The sequence below is a fragment of the Hemicordylus capensis genome, chromosome 3 (genome assembly GCF_027244095.1).
Source record: "Hemicordylus capensis ecotype Gifberg chromosome 3, rHemCap1.1.pri, whole genome shotgun sequence".
Taxonomy (NCBI): domain Eukaryota; kingdom Metazoa; phylum Chordata; class Lepidosauria; order Squamata; family Cordylidae; genus Hemicordylus; species Hemicordylus capensis.
The window spans coordinates 344337095-344352412 of NC_069659.1; the positions used below are offsets into that span (position 1 = coordinate 344337095).

General features: G+C 45.9%; 1 protein-coding gene and 1 long non-coding RNA gene across 4 annotated transcripts in view; one reads left to right on the forward strand and one right to left on the reverse strand.

Moving 5' to 3' along the window:
- Nucleotides 1-436: 436 nt before the first annotated feature.
- Nucleotides 437-5966, reverse strand: LOC128349722 (uncharacterized). Its single transcript, XR_008318953.1, has 2 exons — nt 5573-5966; nt 437-1737 (listed from the first exon to the last, which is right to left on the reverse strand). It is a non-coding gene; the product is annotated as an uncharacterized LOC128349722 (long non-coding RNA).
- Nucleotides 5967-6135: 169 nt separating this feature from the next.
- Nucleotides 6136-15318, forward strand: part of FXR1 (FMR1 autosomal homolog 1) — a 70885-nt gene continuing 61702 nt past the window's right edge. For 2 of the 3 annotated variants that reach the window (XM_053306512.1, XM_053306514.1), the window contains exon 1: nt 6136-6324. In XM_053306512.1, coding sequence (XP_053162487.1) covers nt 6274-6324 — 51 coding nt within the window. In that variant the 5' untranslated portion in view covers nt 6136-6273. Of the gene's footprint in view, nt 6325-12874; nt 12892-15318 lie in introns of those variants that run through there. The other variant, XM_053306513.1, reaches the window with a different exon arrangement.

Below are 15318 nucleotides of genomic sequence, written 5' to 3' on the forward strand. Positions count from 1 at the left end.
ACCTGCTGGCTTCTAACACTAGTTAAGCCAATTCACCCAAATGTATGTAAATTTCATTCCACAGAGGTTAGTTTGGTGATAGATTGGCGGCTGCATGTTGCAATAACCCTATTTCTAGTATCCTATAACCTCTCAAGCTGATAGATGTACCTTAGGACCAGGCAGGCTTTGCTCCCTGCCTGCAGACAGGTTTACAAACTCTGGGAATTAGGCTGCCTAAATTCTAAAGCTTAGGGTTATACACCAGGCTAATGGAATTGCATTTTATGTGCATTGATGTAAATGGTTGCTGGTATAATCAGTATTTTTAGGTTGGTTGCCTCCTTTCTTAGTTCAGTCCCCTAAAAGTGTGTGTGCGTGTGTAGCCAGCTGCAGTAACTGGCCACAGTATTAGGCTGTAAATACACTTTGCCTTTTAAACACCAATAAGTACATATTTGCAGCACAAACCACTTTAATCAGGCAAATTCACATGCAGATTACAGCAACGCAAGCCAAGTCTCGTTATCATTATTGACCAGAACTATGAATAATATTCCAAATATAGTACTGCTTGTGCTTCTCGTGGCTCTAAGTCAACTTCTTTCGGAATTAGCAGAATTTTAACAAATTCTAAGAAGTGCTGGTGTTTATATTCTCAAGGAGAGAGTGGTGTTTCTTTTCTGTCCCCAATATGTCTTAAGTGTAATCTGTGATCTTTCATCCTGGGCATAATCTAATTTAAATAGTCTGCTAATTTTCTGAATCACCATCTTAAAAAAAGCAATATATTGCTAGATGGGGCTTCTTCTACACGGTTTTTTAAAAGAAGCATCAAGCCTGAGGAAGAGTATAAAATATACTATCTGCTTTGTGATGTTTACTTAGGCTTAATAAAAACATGTTCCTGTTTAGATTCTTTTAAGATATTTCATTTCTGTTTTAATTCACTTATACAACAACTTTGTGCTCAGTATTTAAATGTTAGGCTTTTGGTTCTCTGTGATACTATTTGGTGATATTTCTTAGGGACAGTGTACAGCTGGAAAACATATGCAAAAAGATAAGGAAAATACTGTAGTCATTGAGCTGGAAGTTTTTCACACGGGGTTTTTAAAAGCCCTTTAACTTACATCTCTTCCAGAATGGAGGGGGTACATTCACGTAATGACCAGATTTACCCTGAAGTCTCTGCGAGTTATTGGGGAGCAGTTCACACACAATTTGGGTTTTTCACTGTGTGTTAGAGTGTAGCCTGATTTATATCAGGGGTAAAATAATCCACTATTTGTGTCGGTTTTTTGGGAAAACTTCAGGTTTGCAGTAAAGCTTCCCAGTAAACGTGTAGTAAAGCCTGTTGTGTGTAAAAGTCCCTGGTGGAGCACCTTACTTATGAGGAAAGGCTAAGTGAAGAGAGGACATAAGAGAGGCTTGTAAAATTATGCAAGGAGTGGAGAGAGAGAAAACTACAATAATACTGGAACTCAGGTCACAATGAAATTAATCAACAGAATGTTCAGGACAGACTTCTTCATATAATGCATAATTTATTTTACTGTCATCAGATGTGGTAATGATCACCAGCTTGATTGATTAAGTGCTGTCAAGTCAGTGTCAACTCTTAGCAACCACATAGATAGATTCTCTCCAGGATGATCTGTCTTCAACTTGGCTTTTAAGGTCTCTCAGTGGTGCATTCATGGCTGGCGTAATCGAGTCCGTAAGATGCATTCATGGAGAATGGGTAATCTGTTGTAGCTAATGTGGGCAGAATGGAGAATGTGCATAAATACTAGTAACTGTGTATATTCATAATTCAATGGAAAATGTGCAGTGTCAGTGGGGGATATTTCACACTGGTTTGTCAATGCTGCATATAGATTGAGCACTCTTTGGCAGATGTTAGAGAATGTGAACTGATTACAAAACTTTTTTAAGTTGTTCAGTAAGTATGCATGGCTATCATGTACATTTTGTACATTGCCTGGGCAATACAAGTGGAAAATCTATACAGTAACTGGCCAGCGTATGCATAACCCATACACATTGCCTATTTGTGTGCCTGCTTAAGTATGACTTCGAGACAATGCATATTGATTGGGCAATGTGCAAAATCTCTTGCTTGTGCTATCAGTTTGTGCACATTCTTGATACTTATACACACACGGTCAGTCCTCCAAGCCACAAAATGTAATCTGTAACAGGGGGTGGAGGAAAACACATTATGGTAAATACATTTGCCACCTTTAATTTACAAACATCCTGGCACTCAAGGCTGTGTGCTTCTGAGCATGTGCTGAATTCCTTGTCTGAAAAAATGTAAGGGCCAATGCCCATGAATATGTAGAGTATGCCTAGAGTGGCAGTGGGTTCACAGATGCTGTGCTGTCAGATACATAATCTGGGCAGAGCATAATTAGTCATTTGATTGAGAGCGTGATGTTTAAGTTCTACTCTGGTTCATTTGTACAACCGACAGGTGTACAGTCTCACTATGCTGAATGAATGCTGTGAAATTTCTGTAACAGGTAGAGTTCCATGTTCTGATACAGGTTGCATGCATTTGTACTCACAGTGCACATATGCATGCATCACTAGATGCAGCTACCACCTTCAAGAATGTTCTGTGAGCCAGGGATGCATTTACAGAAATAACACAAATTGTTCAACTGTGTAAAATTCTAGTTGGGCCAATACAATTTTTGTTGGCTGGCATCTTTAGGAGTGTTCTACTTTCTTTGGACAGGAAACTTTGCAACAGTCCTATCCATGGTTGATGCCTGGTTGTGTGTTTGGGGTAGGGTTGCCAATTTGCAATCATTCCATTGCCCAAATAAGGGGCACAAGTCGGGGGCTGGTGGGGGTCATCCCAGGGGAAATCTGAAGCCTGAGTAGCAATGCATTTGTTAAAAAACAAAAAAAACAAACAGCACAAGCCCACTTAGCACATTGAACTTAGACAGGGAGCATTTCAGAGGAAAACATTAAGAGAAGCCTCCTTTCATCTGCTTGTTCACACACTATCCCACTTACACATGGAGCAAGTGTCAGGAGAAAAATTAAGAGAACCCCACTGGTTTCCACACACTGAGGAGTAGGAAGATGTGTATTTTACTTTTTCTCCACTTGAAAGTAGCTGAGGAGTACAGGAGTTGGAAAAGTGTGAGTGGGCATAATGAAGGGTTTTTGGGGCCTACTGCAAAATAAGATATTGGGGCCCCTCCTTTCAGGTGCCACTGAAAAACTTTGACCCACCCCCACTCCAGAGACAGCAGGCAGCCCCCAGAGCCACACTCATCCTGACAGCCATGCCCCATAGCCATGCTCACCCCAACAGCCACATCCCCATGGCCACACTACTTAAATAGATGCAATAATTATGGGGATTCTGTTACAAGAAGTCAAGAATAGTTTCCTAATCCTACAAAGCTTGAACTTCATCTGGTTGATTACCATGTACTGACTTTAGGAACACAGGAAACTGCCTTATACTGAGTCGGAACATTGGTTCATCTAGCTCAGTCGTGTCTACTCTGAGTGGCAACAACTCTCCAGGATTTTTCAAACAGTTGTTGTTCCCTTCCCTCCTGGAGATACTGCCAGGGGGTAAACTGCAAGCATGCAGACACTCTTCCACTGAGTTATGGCCCCATCCTCTAAAGGGAATATCTTACAGCACTCAGATGTAGTCACCCATCCAAATCCAACATGGCAATGTAGAGCCTCCATGTTCAGAGGCAGTTTATCTGCCTCTGAACACTGAGATGTAAATCCCTTTTTCTTTGTGAGGGGAAGAAAATGTGTGAATTAACAAGTGGTACATTTGAGTGAGCATAAGTGCAGGGCTGGTTTACGTATACTGCAACTGCAGGGGTCCACAGCACTGGTGGGGGCTCATGCTGGCTTGGTGTCTCTGCAGCACAGCAGCAACAGGAAGGGAAGAAGAGAGAGATTCAGAAGCCATACTCTTGGAGATGGGATTTTAGACCTGCTTTCCCTCAGCCAATACTGACAGAGGAGAGGCAAGAGCTATGGAGCAGCCAAGGATGATGCTAGCTGTAGAGCTGAAGAACTTTGAGAAGAGAGCTGGTCTTGTGGTAGCAAGCATGACTTGTCCCCATAGCTAAGCAGGGTCTGCCCTAGTTGCATATGAATGGGAGACTTGATGTGTGAGCACTGTAAGATATTCCCCTCGGGATGGAGCTGCTCTGGGAAGAGCAGAAGGTTTCAAGTTCCCTCCCTGGCTTCTCCAAGATAGGACAATATTTTTATTTTATTTTTTTTAGAACAAGAGTTTTTTTAATTGAACCAATAAACTACCAAAGCATAGGACAAGATTTTTTTTTAATAGGACAAGATTTTTTTATTGAACCAACAAACTACCAAAGCATACAGTACGTTGCCAAAGCACAATTATATAAAAAGTGGTTGTTTGTACATGATATATCTACAAAGATTTACACACAATGATTTGGAAACCCACAAGGTTATGAAGTATATGCAGGTAGTACTGTAACTCGGGGGGTGGGGGATTTCAAGGCACTGAGAGATTCCTGCCTGCAACCTTGGAGAAGCCGCTGCCAGTCTGTGAAGACAATACTGAGCTAGATAGACCAATGGTCTGACTCAGTATATGGCAGCTTCCTATGTTCCTAACCTGGAACTTTCTGCATGCAAATTAAGGGCTCTATCCCTTAAAATTTCCTGGGAAATAGGAAGCTGCTACCTTGCACTGAGTCACCTTAAGTGGCGCAGCGGGGAAAATGCTTGACTAACAAGCAGAAGGTTGCCGGTTCGAATTCCCACTGGTACTATCTCGGGCAGCAGCGATGTAGGAAGATCTCATACTGCGTGTGAGGAGGCAATGGCAACCCCCTCCTACCAAAGACAACGACAGGGCTCTGTGGGCGCCAGGAGTCAAAATCGACTTGATGGCACACTTTACCTTGCACTGATTCAGGACTTTGGTCCACCTAGTCCAGCATTGTCCACCCTGACTGGCAGCAGCTCTCTAAGCTCCGCCTCAGCTCTGCTACTCGAGAACCTTGCAGCTAGAAATTGAAGCTAGGACCTTCTAATGCAAAGTGCATGTTCTGCACACTAAGTTCCTTAATGATGATACACAGTGTTAAGAGGCCCTTCCCTTTCTCCATCCTAAATCTCTTGCCCATCAGCCTCACTGGATAACCCTTGCAACGAAAATGAGGCAAATATAAAGGAGGAAGTTGCTTGGAGACTGTGCTTGTTGGTTCTCTCTCTTTTGTTCTGGATTGTTGCCAACTTAGATATGGCAGAGGAGCAGCTGGGGGATCAAGGTGCCCACAGCAACCTCCCGACTCTTTTTAGCCCGAAGGCAATCGGCGGGAGTCACAGGGAGCCTCCAAACCTAACCTTGCAGTGGCGCCCCACGATTTCTAGCACCGGCCCCGCCCGGCCACGACCACCCGCTGCAGTCCATGGCTTGGGGTTAGAGAGGAACGAACTCCGCCTGCACGTGTGGTGGGGCTGAAGAAGAGACGCCTGATCTCCGGGGCAACAGCCTCACACAAGCGCGTGCGCACACAGAGGCCGAAAGCGCAACTCCTAGACATACCTCCTTTCCCCCCTCGGAGTGAGGCAAACGGGTCGTCGGGTGCAAAAAAGCACAGTCTTCTGCAAGGCACAGACTGGGCACGGGCGCCGCCCGCCCTTGCTGCTGAACGCGCGTCGGAGCGCTTCAGTGGCAACCGTCGCGCGCGGCCGCTTCTGTGGAGCGGGGAGGTGGGTGGGTGTCGCGAGCCGCCTCCCCGTTGCGTTGGGACGGCGGGGGAAGCCCGAGCCGTCTCCTGCTTGCCTCACTCGCGCCCGGGAGGGAGTCCAGGCAGGGCCAGAGGGGCAGCGACGCCATCCCGCGCTACGCCCCGCCGGCCCTCCGCAAGAGTCCAGCAGCCTCCACCCCCGCGACTGCTGCCTGCAGCGACAGAGACGCCGGGTGGGCGGGGGAGGAGGAGAAGGCGGAGACGCGCGCACGCACACACGAGGCAGTGAAGCGCCGAGGGGGGGAGGGCCCGGGGGGGGGAGATCCTTCCGCCTCGGTGAATCGCCAGCGGCGCTGGCGGCTGAGGTCGGCGACAGCGTTGGCGCCGCCCCCCCGCCGCTGAGGCTCCGCCCCCTCCATCTCCCTCGCCCCCTCCCCCAGAGCCCGCGTCGGACGTGAGGAGGGGGAAAGCCCTGCGGGCGACCCGTCTCCTCCTCCCCCCTCCCAGGTGGAGATAGTTTCTAGAAGCCCGTCCCAGCGTCCTTTGCGGCCCCAACATGGAGGAGCTGACGGTGGAAGTGCGCGGCTCCAACGGGGCCTTCTACAAGGTACTCTCGAGCCGCCCTCCCCCCAGGGCCACACCGACAGGGGCCGCGGGAGGGCGGGCGGTTACCATGATTCCGCGCCGGGGGTTGGTTCTGGGTCGTCTCTCGTGGAAGGGGGCTTGGGCAGCTCTTTTTTCCGCCCAGGCCGAGGCGGGCAGGGAAAGGAAGGTGGGGTTAAAGGAAGGTTGGGGTTAAAGTGGGAAGGGTCGGGTGGTTGAGCGGGGTGCTCCCCCTCCCTTTCTCTCTGGGGAGAGTAGAGTAAGGTTGTGGGGTGGGCGAGGTGGCGGTGAAGCACGCTGTTCCTCAGTGTATTACGGCCGTAGCACTCCCACGGTGTTCAATCCTCATTGCTTATCAGATCCTCTGACCCCGTGGTTCTGGGTCCCCTGATGATGTTGCACTACAACTCCCATTATCCCCGGTCACAATGGTCTCCAGCCACAGGGACTGGGGATAACAGGAACTGTAGTCCAACAACACCTGGGGACTCAAGTTTGAGAGCCCTGCTCTGATCCTTATAAAAAATATAATAATGGACGAAGAAAGGGCTCCCTTCTTGCCAGAGAGAAGGTGGGGCTGGTTTCTTGAGTGGTTTGGAGAAACTCCTTAAACTTCTGGAGAAAACTCTGCCGGGATTAATCTTATTAAAAAGGAGTGTTTGACCTTTTAAAGTCACTTAAGGAGTGTTAAGCCAGTGGGTAAATAGTTGGGGATGGGGGAGTTCTGATTCCCTTCCCCCTTTGTTTAAACTTTTGGCCTGCTACTGGTTGCATAGGATAGGAACTAGAAAAGCTTAAATTTTTTGAATCACTTCACACTTATAAGGGGTGGAGGATTCCCACTGCTGTTAGTCACAACATTTTTTCTACCTCTTTGCAAGCATTTGATTCAGGTTACAGATATGTGGAATCACATTTCTAACAACACAGATCTGCTGTGGGTTATTGGGAGGTTTTGCCCAATTTGTGGAGAGGTGGGTTGAAATAGGGAAACCTACAAATGTATATGGAGTTCTGGACATCCAAAATATGGTAGTCTTTAAAGTAAGTAGTTTCTTTATGGAATGAGGGATGTGTGGCAACTTTAATGCTTTTAGGCGTCTGAAGTTTATTTATGTCATCAGAAAGCTTCCTTCATGGCCACCCTCCCTGGTATGCCAGGATGTTGTAGGATCAATACAGGATACTCTCAGCTGTTGCCTGTCAGTCTCTTTCCCTAAGCCAAGCCTTGGATGCCTGAGAATCCTAGATCTTTTTATGGCGTGAGGCCTCTGTGTTCCTTTACAGGAGTGCTGATAGAAGCCAGCTTTGTGACTGTTAGTTTTATTGCTGCTTTCTGTGCTCTCTAAGTTCATTACACTTACTCATAAATGTCTAGTAGTAGTCTCCTATGCACATTTGTGTGTGTGTGCACGTGCTCAAATGCTCTGTATTTGTCCTTTGCTTGGATAACATGCAAGCATACATGAGGTGAATACAGTGAAGGTTTAAAGGATCCTTACTCTTGTCAGTGGCAATTTACACTATTGTGAAAGATTCCATTATGTATGTTGTTTTGAAATTGTAACTGTGTTTCTATTTGATACTTTTGGATTTATATGCAGATCAACATGGATCCTGTCATTCAGCTTTGGGGTAAAGAAATATCAGGCTTTGTATAACCTTTAAAATATATCAGAACAGAGCCAAAGGCTCCATCCAAAAATTGTTGATACTTCTTGAATAGTGAGAGCCTTTCCTATTGGTTAGTAGGGTTAGGAATTTCTGGGAACTATTTTATCTGCCACTTTTTGTCCATGACCTTGGACCACATACTAAAGCTGTGCTTCAGTTTTGTGTGTCAAGATATTTTTAAATGCTAAGTCATACCAATGGGGGGGAAATAGGAATAGATGGGTGAACTTTCAGGTTTAGAGGCTGGGTGAGAGATGTAATTTAACAATATTTTAATACAAAAGGTGTTTGGAATGTTGCAGTTTCTGTGCTGCATTAAGATATATCTCCCTACTTAATTCTCTCACCATTTTAAATATTTCATTTCATTGAATACTGTACATGTGATGAAATATTGGCTGCTTGCTGAATATGCTTAGCCTTGAAGCTGCTGCACTCAACTAGTACAATTGCTTGTTTTTGCAGAAGCTTAATTCTCTCTCTCTTATGGTGGGAGAGAAAATATTGCTTTCTGAATTTAAGTCTGATTTAGTAGTAGGATTTATGCATGGAATACAGTCCTAGTCGAAGTCAACCTACTAGCAATAACTGGTAAAACTCCTTGTTGATCTTGGTGAAAATGACTTGAAGTCTGGCTTAGGCTGAATTTGAACAGTGATCACTGCTTCAGGCAATCATAGCACACATATATGATTAATGTCATTCCAAATCCTCCATTGTACTGACTCTGGACCATTTGTGACATTGTTTTTGCTTCTTGGAGGTGCCTTGAAATGATTTCTATTCAGGAAGACTCACAGAAGACATATTGGAAGAATGTAAACTCCATGTAATTTGTGTTTAGGTGCTAGATCAAGTGATCTTCTAGTATCTCATTTGTAGATATTTCTTGCAAAATTAATGTAGATTTTCCATTTTATCCTGCATCTGAATATGGGATATGATCCAATCCTCATGAAATGGGGTTGGTTGAGTCTATGGCTAGGAGCGCTTTTTATCAACTTTGGTTGATACAACAGCTGTGTCCATTCCTTAAAGAAAATTATTTCAGAGCTGTGGTGCACTCTCTGGTAACTTCTAGACTTGACCAGTGCAATGTGCTCTATATAGGGCTGCCTTTCTGTGTAGTTGGGAAACTTCAGTTGGTCCAAAATGCAGCAGCTATATTGGTCTCCCGGGTTTCCTGGAGAGACCACATTATGCCTGTTTTAAAATTATTGCAATGGCTACCAATAGGTTTCCAAGCCAAATACAAAGTGCTGGTAACTGCCTTTAAAGCCCTAAATGGCTTAGGACCAGGTTACCTGGGAGAGCGCCGCCCTCTGCACAATCTCCACCGCACATCAAGGTCATCAAGGGAAGTTGGTGGTGTCTCTGGAGTGGGCCTTCTCTGTAGTCGCTCGTGGGCTGTGGAATGTGTTCCCTATAGATATCTGTGGCATAACAACTTTGTCAGCCTTTAAAAGAGCCCTTGACACAATTTTTTAGCTTGGCTTTTTGTAATCCTTGACTGTTTTAAATTGTTTTACTCATGATTGTTTTAATAGTTTTCTATTGTGTGTTGTTTATAGTTTGTGAACCTCCTAGAGCCATATTACTTCTATCTATCTATCTATCTATCTATCTATCTATCTATCTATCTATTTATCTATCACATGTAAATGAGCCAAAAATGAGCCATTTTTGGAAGGGCGGTATAGAAATCGAATTAATAATAATAATAATAATTTATATCCCTATAGCCTTTGGAGTCAGGCAGTATATAAATTACATGAATGAATGAATGGATGTTCACTGGGTGACTCTGAGCCAGTTACTTAATTCTCAACCTGACCTACCTCACAGGGTCATTGGGGAGTATAAACATAACTATGTGCACAACTCTGGGCTTCTAAGAGGAATAGCAGGATATACATGTAAGTATAAATAAATAAATCCTGCTACTGAATCTCAGACTTGCCATGTAAACTGCATAGAGATATTAATTAAAAATGCAATAAATAAATTAAATTGTAAGGTGTTATCAGGTATGTTCCTTTGCCGGAATTGCTCCAGAGCACACGTGGAGGAAACCTTTCCCCTGTTTTATCCAATACATGGCTCTGTGGGCGCCAGGAGTCAAAATCGACTAGATGGCACACTTTACCTATTCTGGTGGTGGTGGTGGGGAATAGAAGAAGTGACTGCATGTCAGCAGGCTGTTACAAGGGAAGGGAAATCACAAATTTAATAGCTGTTTCTCCTTCTGGCTGTTCTGCTAGCTCTTTTACCTTGGGGAGCAGTGTCGATTACCCACAGAACCTCACCTTTCACCTCTGTAATTCCAGCTTGGTCCAGAATAAATCAGAAATCATCCATGATCTGATTATGGATGAAAAGTCCAACCTGTTATGTATCGCAGAGACTTGGCTGGGGAAAACTGGTGGCCTAGTCTGGTCCTATCTTCTTCCTCCAGGATATTCTGTTGAGGAGCAGGTGAGAGGATGTGGGTGGGGAGGTGGAGTGGCTATGGTCTACAAGAATAACATCTTACTTACCAGGATCTTTGTTAAAGTGTCTAAACATATTGAATGTGTGTACAAGTTTGGGCACCAGGGGTAGACTGGAACTTTTGTTGTTGTACTGACTATCCTGCTGTTAAGTTAAGCCCTTAACTCATTGACGGACTTGGTTCCAGGCTTGGCAATGGAGACTCCCAGGCTTATCATGGTGGGGGACTTGAATGTTTACTGTGGAACCAATTTGTCTGGGATAGCTTGGGAGTTTATAGCAGCCATGACAACTAAGGGCCTATCCCAAGTGTTCTCGAAACTGACACACATTGCTGTTCACAAAGCTTGATCTAGTCTTTCACTCTGATTAGGGTAGTGTTCTGTGGGTGGGGGACCCCTGTGATTTCCCCATTGTCATGGATGGATCACCATCTGGTTGTCACACCCCACCTTTCCAGTTGTGAGGGGCCTATTAAGATGGTTGACCCAAGAAGGCTATTGGATCCAATAGGATTCCAAGAAGACTTGGAAGAATTTAGTGTTGGCTCTGCTGGTGATCCTGTTGATATCCTTGTGGAGAATTGGAACAGCAGACTCACCAGGACACTGGAAAAGATAGCTCCTAAGCGTCCTCTCCAACCCATTTCATAACTGTCCCCATGGTATACAGAAAAACTATGGGGGCTGAAGTGGCAAGGTAGATGATTGGAGAGTAAATGGAGGACTCAAATCTGACAGATTACGACATAGAACACATTGAAGTTATATGCTAAGGCAATATGTGTGGCAAAGAAGAGATTATTCTCCCTCAGTAGGAGGTCATTGTTTGCAAAGGGTTAACTTCCTCCACTTGCTCCCAGTAGACAGGAATTCTCAGGTAACTTTCAGGTAACAGGAAGTCCATCCCCTTCTCCCGGCCTGCCCAGGGAACTAGGTCCGCAGTTCTTTCCTGTCTTTGTTTTTGGTAGGACGTATTTGTTGGGGCTCCTGCCACATTACTAAACTCTAATAATCCTTCCTCTTCTTCAACTTCAGATTATTTTCTGCTTGAATTGCATCCGCAAGCTCATGTCCAGTGGAGTTGTTCAGGGTCGTGAGAGGGTTAGTACATTCCCCTCCCTTTTTAAATCAGAATTTGGAACCATAAATTGCCCGCTGTGACTTTTAAATTAGTTGTTTGTGGATAAACTCTCATATTCGGCCGACATGGGTTCAGACCCCACGATTACAGCAGTGTCTGATGCGGAGGTGTCCAGCAACTCTTCTTACATGGTCAGGTTGGATCCGTTTCAGTTTGTGACTCCTGAGGATGTGGGAAAGCTGCTTGGAATGGTGCAGCCTACCATGTGTACTCTTGATCCTTGTACAACACGGCTTATACTACTAATACTATCTGGTGGCAGGAGGGTTTTTTTGTAGTAGTGGGCCTGGTAGATATTATAAATGCTTCTTTGAGGGAGGGCAGGATGCCTCCCTGTCTCAAGGAGGCAATCATTACTCCTCCAGAGTTAAGCAACTATAGGCTTTTCTCGAAACTTCCATGGGCAAGGTAATTGAGAAGGTGTTGGCCTCCCATGCAGTCTTGGAGGAAACTCGTTATCTAGACCCATTTCAGATTGGTTTTCGGGTGGGCTATGGGTTGGAGACTGCCTTGGTCAGCCTGATGGATGATCTCCAGTGGGGAGTTCACAGAGGGAGTGTGACTCTGGTCCTTTTGGATCTCTTGGTGGCTTTCGATACTATTGACCATAGTATCCTTCTGGAGTGTCTGAGTGGGTTGGGGGTGGGAGGCACTGCATTGCAATCATTCCCCTCCTACCTTTTGGGCAGATTCCAGTTGGTGTCCCTTGGAGAGTGTTGCTGTTCAAAATGTGAACGTTTATATGCATTCTGGATATGCTTTTGGATCCAAACCTCTCCCTGGTGCCTCAGGTTGAGGCAGAGGCTATAGGTGCTTTCTGTCTGCTTCGGTTGATTTGCCAGCTCATCCGTTTCTTGAGATAAACAGTGTGAAAACAGTTGTACATATGCTGGTAACCTTCAGACTTGACTATTACAATGTGCTCTGTGTGGGGCTGCTTTTGTACATAGTCCGGAAACTGCAGTTGGTCCAGAATGTGGCAGCCAGGTTAGTCTCTGGGTCATTTTGGAGAGAGCATATTACTTCTATACTAAAAGAGCTACACTGGCTGCCAATAAGTTTCTGGGCAAAATACAAGATGTTTGTTATCTATTATATTAATTCTCCTGGGTGTGCCTTGGAATGTGTGTCCCAGCACCCAGCTGATTGGCTGGGCAGCGGACGCGCCTGATTGGCTGAGGCACACCCAGGAGGATTGGTTGCTGTGGCAGCGGGCCTGGTCGCGGAGGCCAGAGGTGGCGGTGGGCCTGGCCAGCCCATGGAGGCAAGGCCCAGGAGCGGGGAAAGAAAGTATGGGGGCAGAAGTGGCGGTGGGGAGGAGAGGAGGCTGGGCCCGGAAGCGGACACTGGGGCAGAAGGGGGGGGGAGAGGTAACTGCCAGCCCCAAAGAGTGCACAGATGCTCTGAGCGGGGTCAGCTAGTCCTCTCTAATAAAATGCTTGGTGTCCGTCCGTGGACGGACACCAAGCGTGTGTCCGTGCCTCCCTGCCCTGTTCTGGGCCTGCGCGAAGCGCAGGCCCAGAACAGGGCAAGGGAGACACGCTTGCCGGCACTGGCAGCCATCTTGGGCGGCCAGAAGCGGCCGCCCCGGAGAGGCGGCGGCAGGGGAAAGTGACCGAGGCGGCGGCCAAAATAGATGGAGGCCGGGGGCGGAGCGGAGGCCATGTAACTTAAAAAAAAAAATTGCTCCCGCCGCCACCGACCGCCCACCCTCCCTCCCAGCTGCCGAGTCCCCCTTACCCTGGCCGACTGCTGTCGGCCGAAGACTGCCCTCAATTTAAGAGGCAGAGAGGAGCTCGCAAACAGAGCTCCTCTCTGTGCAAAGCCTCTTGCCGAACTGCCGCTTTGGGTGCAAGGGACGCAAGCACCCAAAGCGGCAGTTCGGCAAGAGGCTTTGCACAGAGAGGAGTTCTGCTTGCGAGCTCCTCTCTGCCTCTTAAATTGAGGGCAGTCTTCGGCCGACAGCAGTCGGCCAGGGTAAGGGGGACTCGGCAGCTGGGAGGGAAGGTGGGCGGTCGGCGGCGTCGGCCGCGGGAGCAATTTTTTTTTTAAATTTACATGGCCTCCGCTCCGCCCCCGGTCCCGGCCTCCGTCTCCCCGGCCTGGCGGGGGCAAGTGCCTGGGCCAATTTGGCCCTTAAAGGTGGGGGGGGCGTACGGCGGAGGGAGGGGGAATGGCGGCGGGGGGCCAGGAGCGCCATTACTAGCGCCCGTTATTCAACGGGCCAAAATTCACTTGTAACCTATAAAAGCCTAAACAGCTTAGGCCCTGGGTATTTAAGAGAACATTGTCTTTGCCATGATCCCCATCTCCCATTGAGATCATCCAGAGATGTTCTTCGGCAGTTGCCACTAGATCGTCTGGTGGCTACACAGGGATGGGCCTTCTCTATTGCTGCCCTGAGACTCTGGAATGTGCTCCCTGCTGAAATGAGATCCTCCCATCTCTTGACAACTTTTTTAAAGTTCTTAAAGACTTATTTTTTCACCCAAGCTTTTAAAATTGATTGTGGTTTTAAATTGTGTTAATTTTTTTATTTTTGTCTTGCCGTAATTTGTTTTATGTTGTTGTAAACCACCCAGAGATGGAAGTTTGGAGCAGTCTACAAACTTGATAGATAAATGAAATCTTTAATTGCATTACCATAAAATATTGTCTAAGTGTTGGGGCTGGGAGGGGAATTCAAGATAGTCACTTCTTTGCACATGGAAAAGGCATTTAGCTCTGTTATGGGAAAGTCTCATTTCCTCATTCAGCTTTACCTGTTCACAGTTGACAAATGTGATTGCAGAGAAACCTGGTTTTTCCAGATTAATGGCTGGGCAGGATGGTCAGTCTAGATTAGTTGCTTGTCTGGAAAAATCAATGCAAAAAGCACCAAGTTGCAAAGTCACAAAGTTGCAAAAATGAATTTTCACAAAACTGTTTTTTGAAGCATGGAAGGCAATAAGCAACAAAAAGAAGTTTTATATTACCATACAAAACATTCTTTGAGACATGGAACATGATTTTTCTGCATGAGGTCGCATGGCATATGCCCAGGACAGCAATCAAGAGCAGAAAGAGGACGCAAAATGGCTGGACTTCCAGTTCCGTGAATACTGTCTGGAAAATCTGGAATATCAGGGTCTGTAAAATTGAGGTTTTCCCCATTGTATGGAAGGTCATCCTCTATTCTGGGTTGTCAGCCTCTGCATGCTTGGCGGTGTTCTAGCAGTAGCTATGTCTATTGTATTTTCCAGAGGTATTTTATTGATTAGTGTCTGATATTACAAGTGACCAGTGCTAGAATCCTCCCCTTCAGTGTCTGTACTATTTAAAAACTTCCTCAAGCATTCTTTGTTTTTTTCATATTTGTTAAAAGTGGTTATGGTGCTCTAGTAGAAGTCTTCATCTAGCCTTCTAAAAATAGGGGGAAAGACAAACAATGAAACAAACTGGAACAATTGCTAATCTTCCTTGCATTAAGATGCTGTACTGAGGGGCTGCCCTTTTTGTAGTTCCCAGCCTTGCTCTCCTGCATTCAAAACTTAGTTTTAAAAGTTCATTGTTTCCATACTACTTATATTGTGATTGTGTGTTACAAATGGTGAGTTTTCATTTTGCTCCCTTTATTAAAGTGAGTCCCCTGCATACAAATTCACTGGTAGACCAAGCTGTGTGGGGGACAGAGAAGGAGTGGCCTTATACA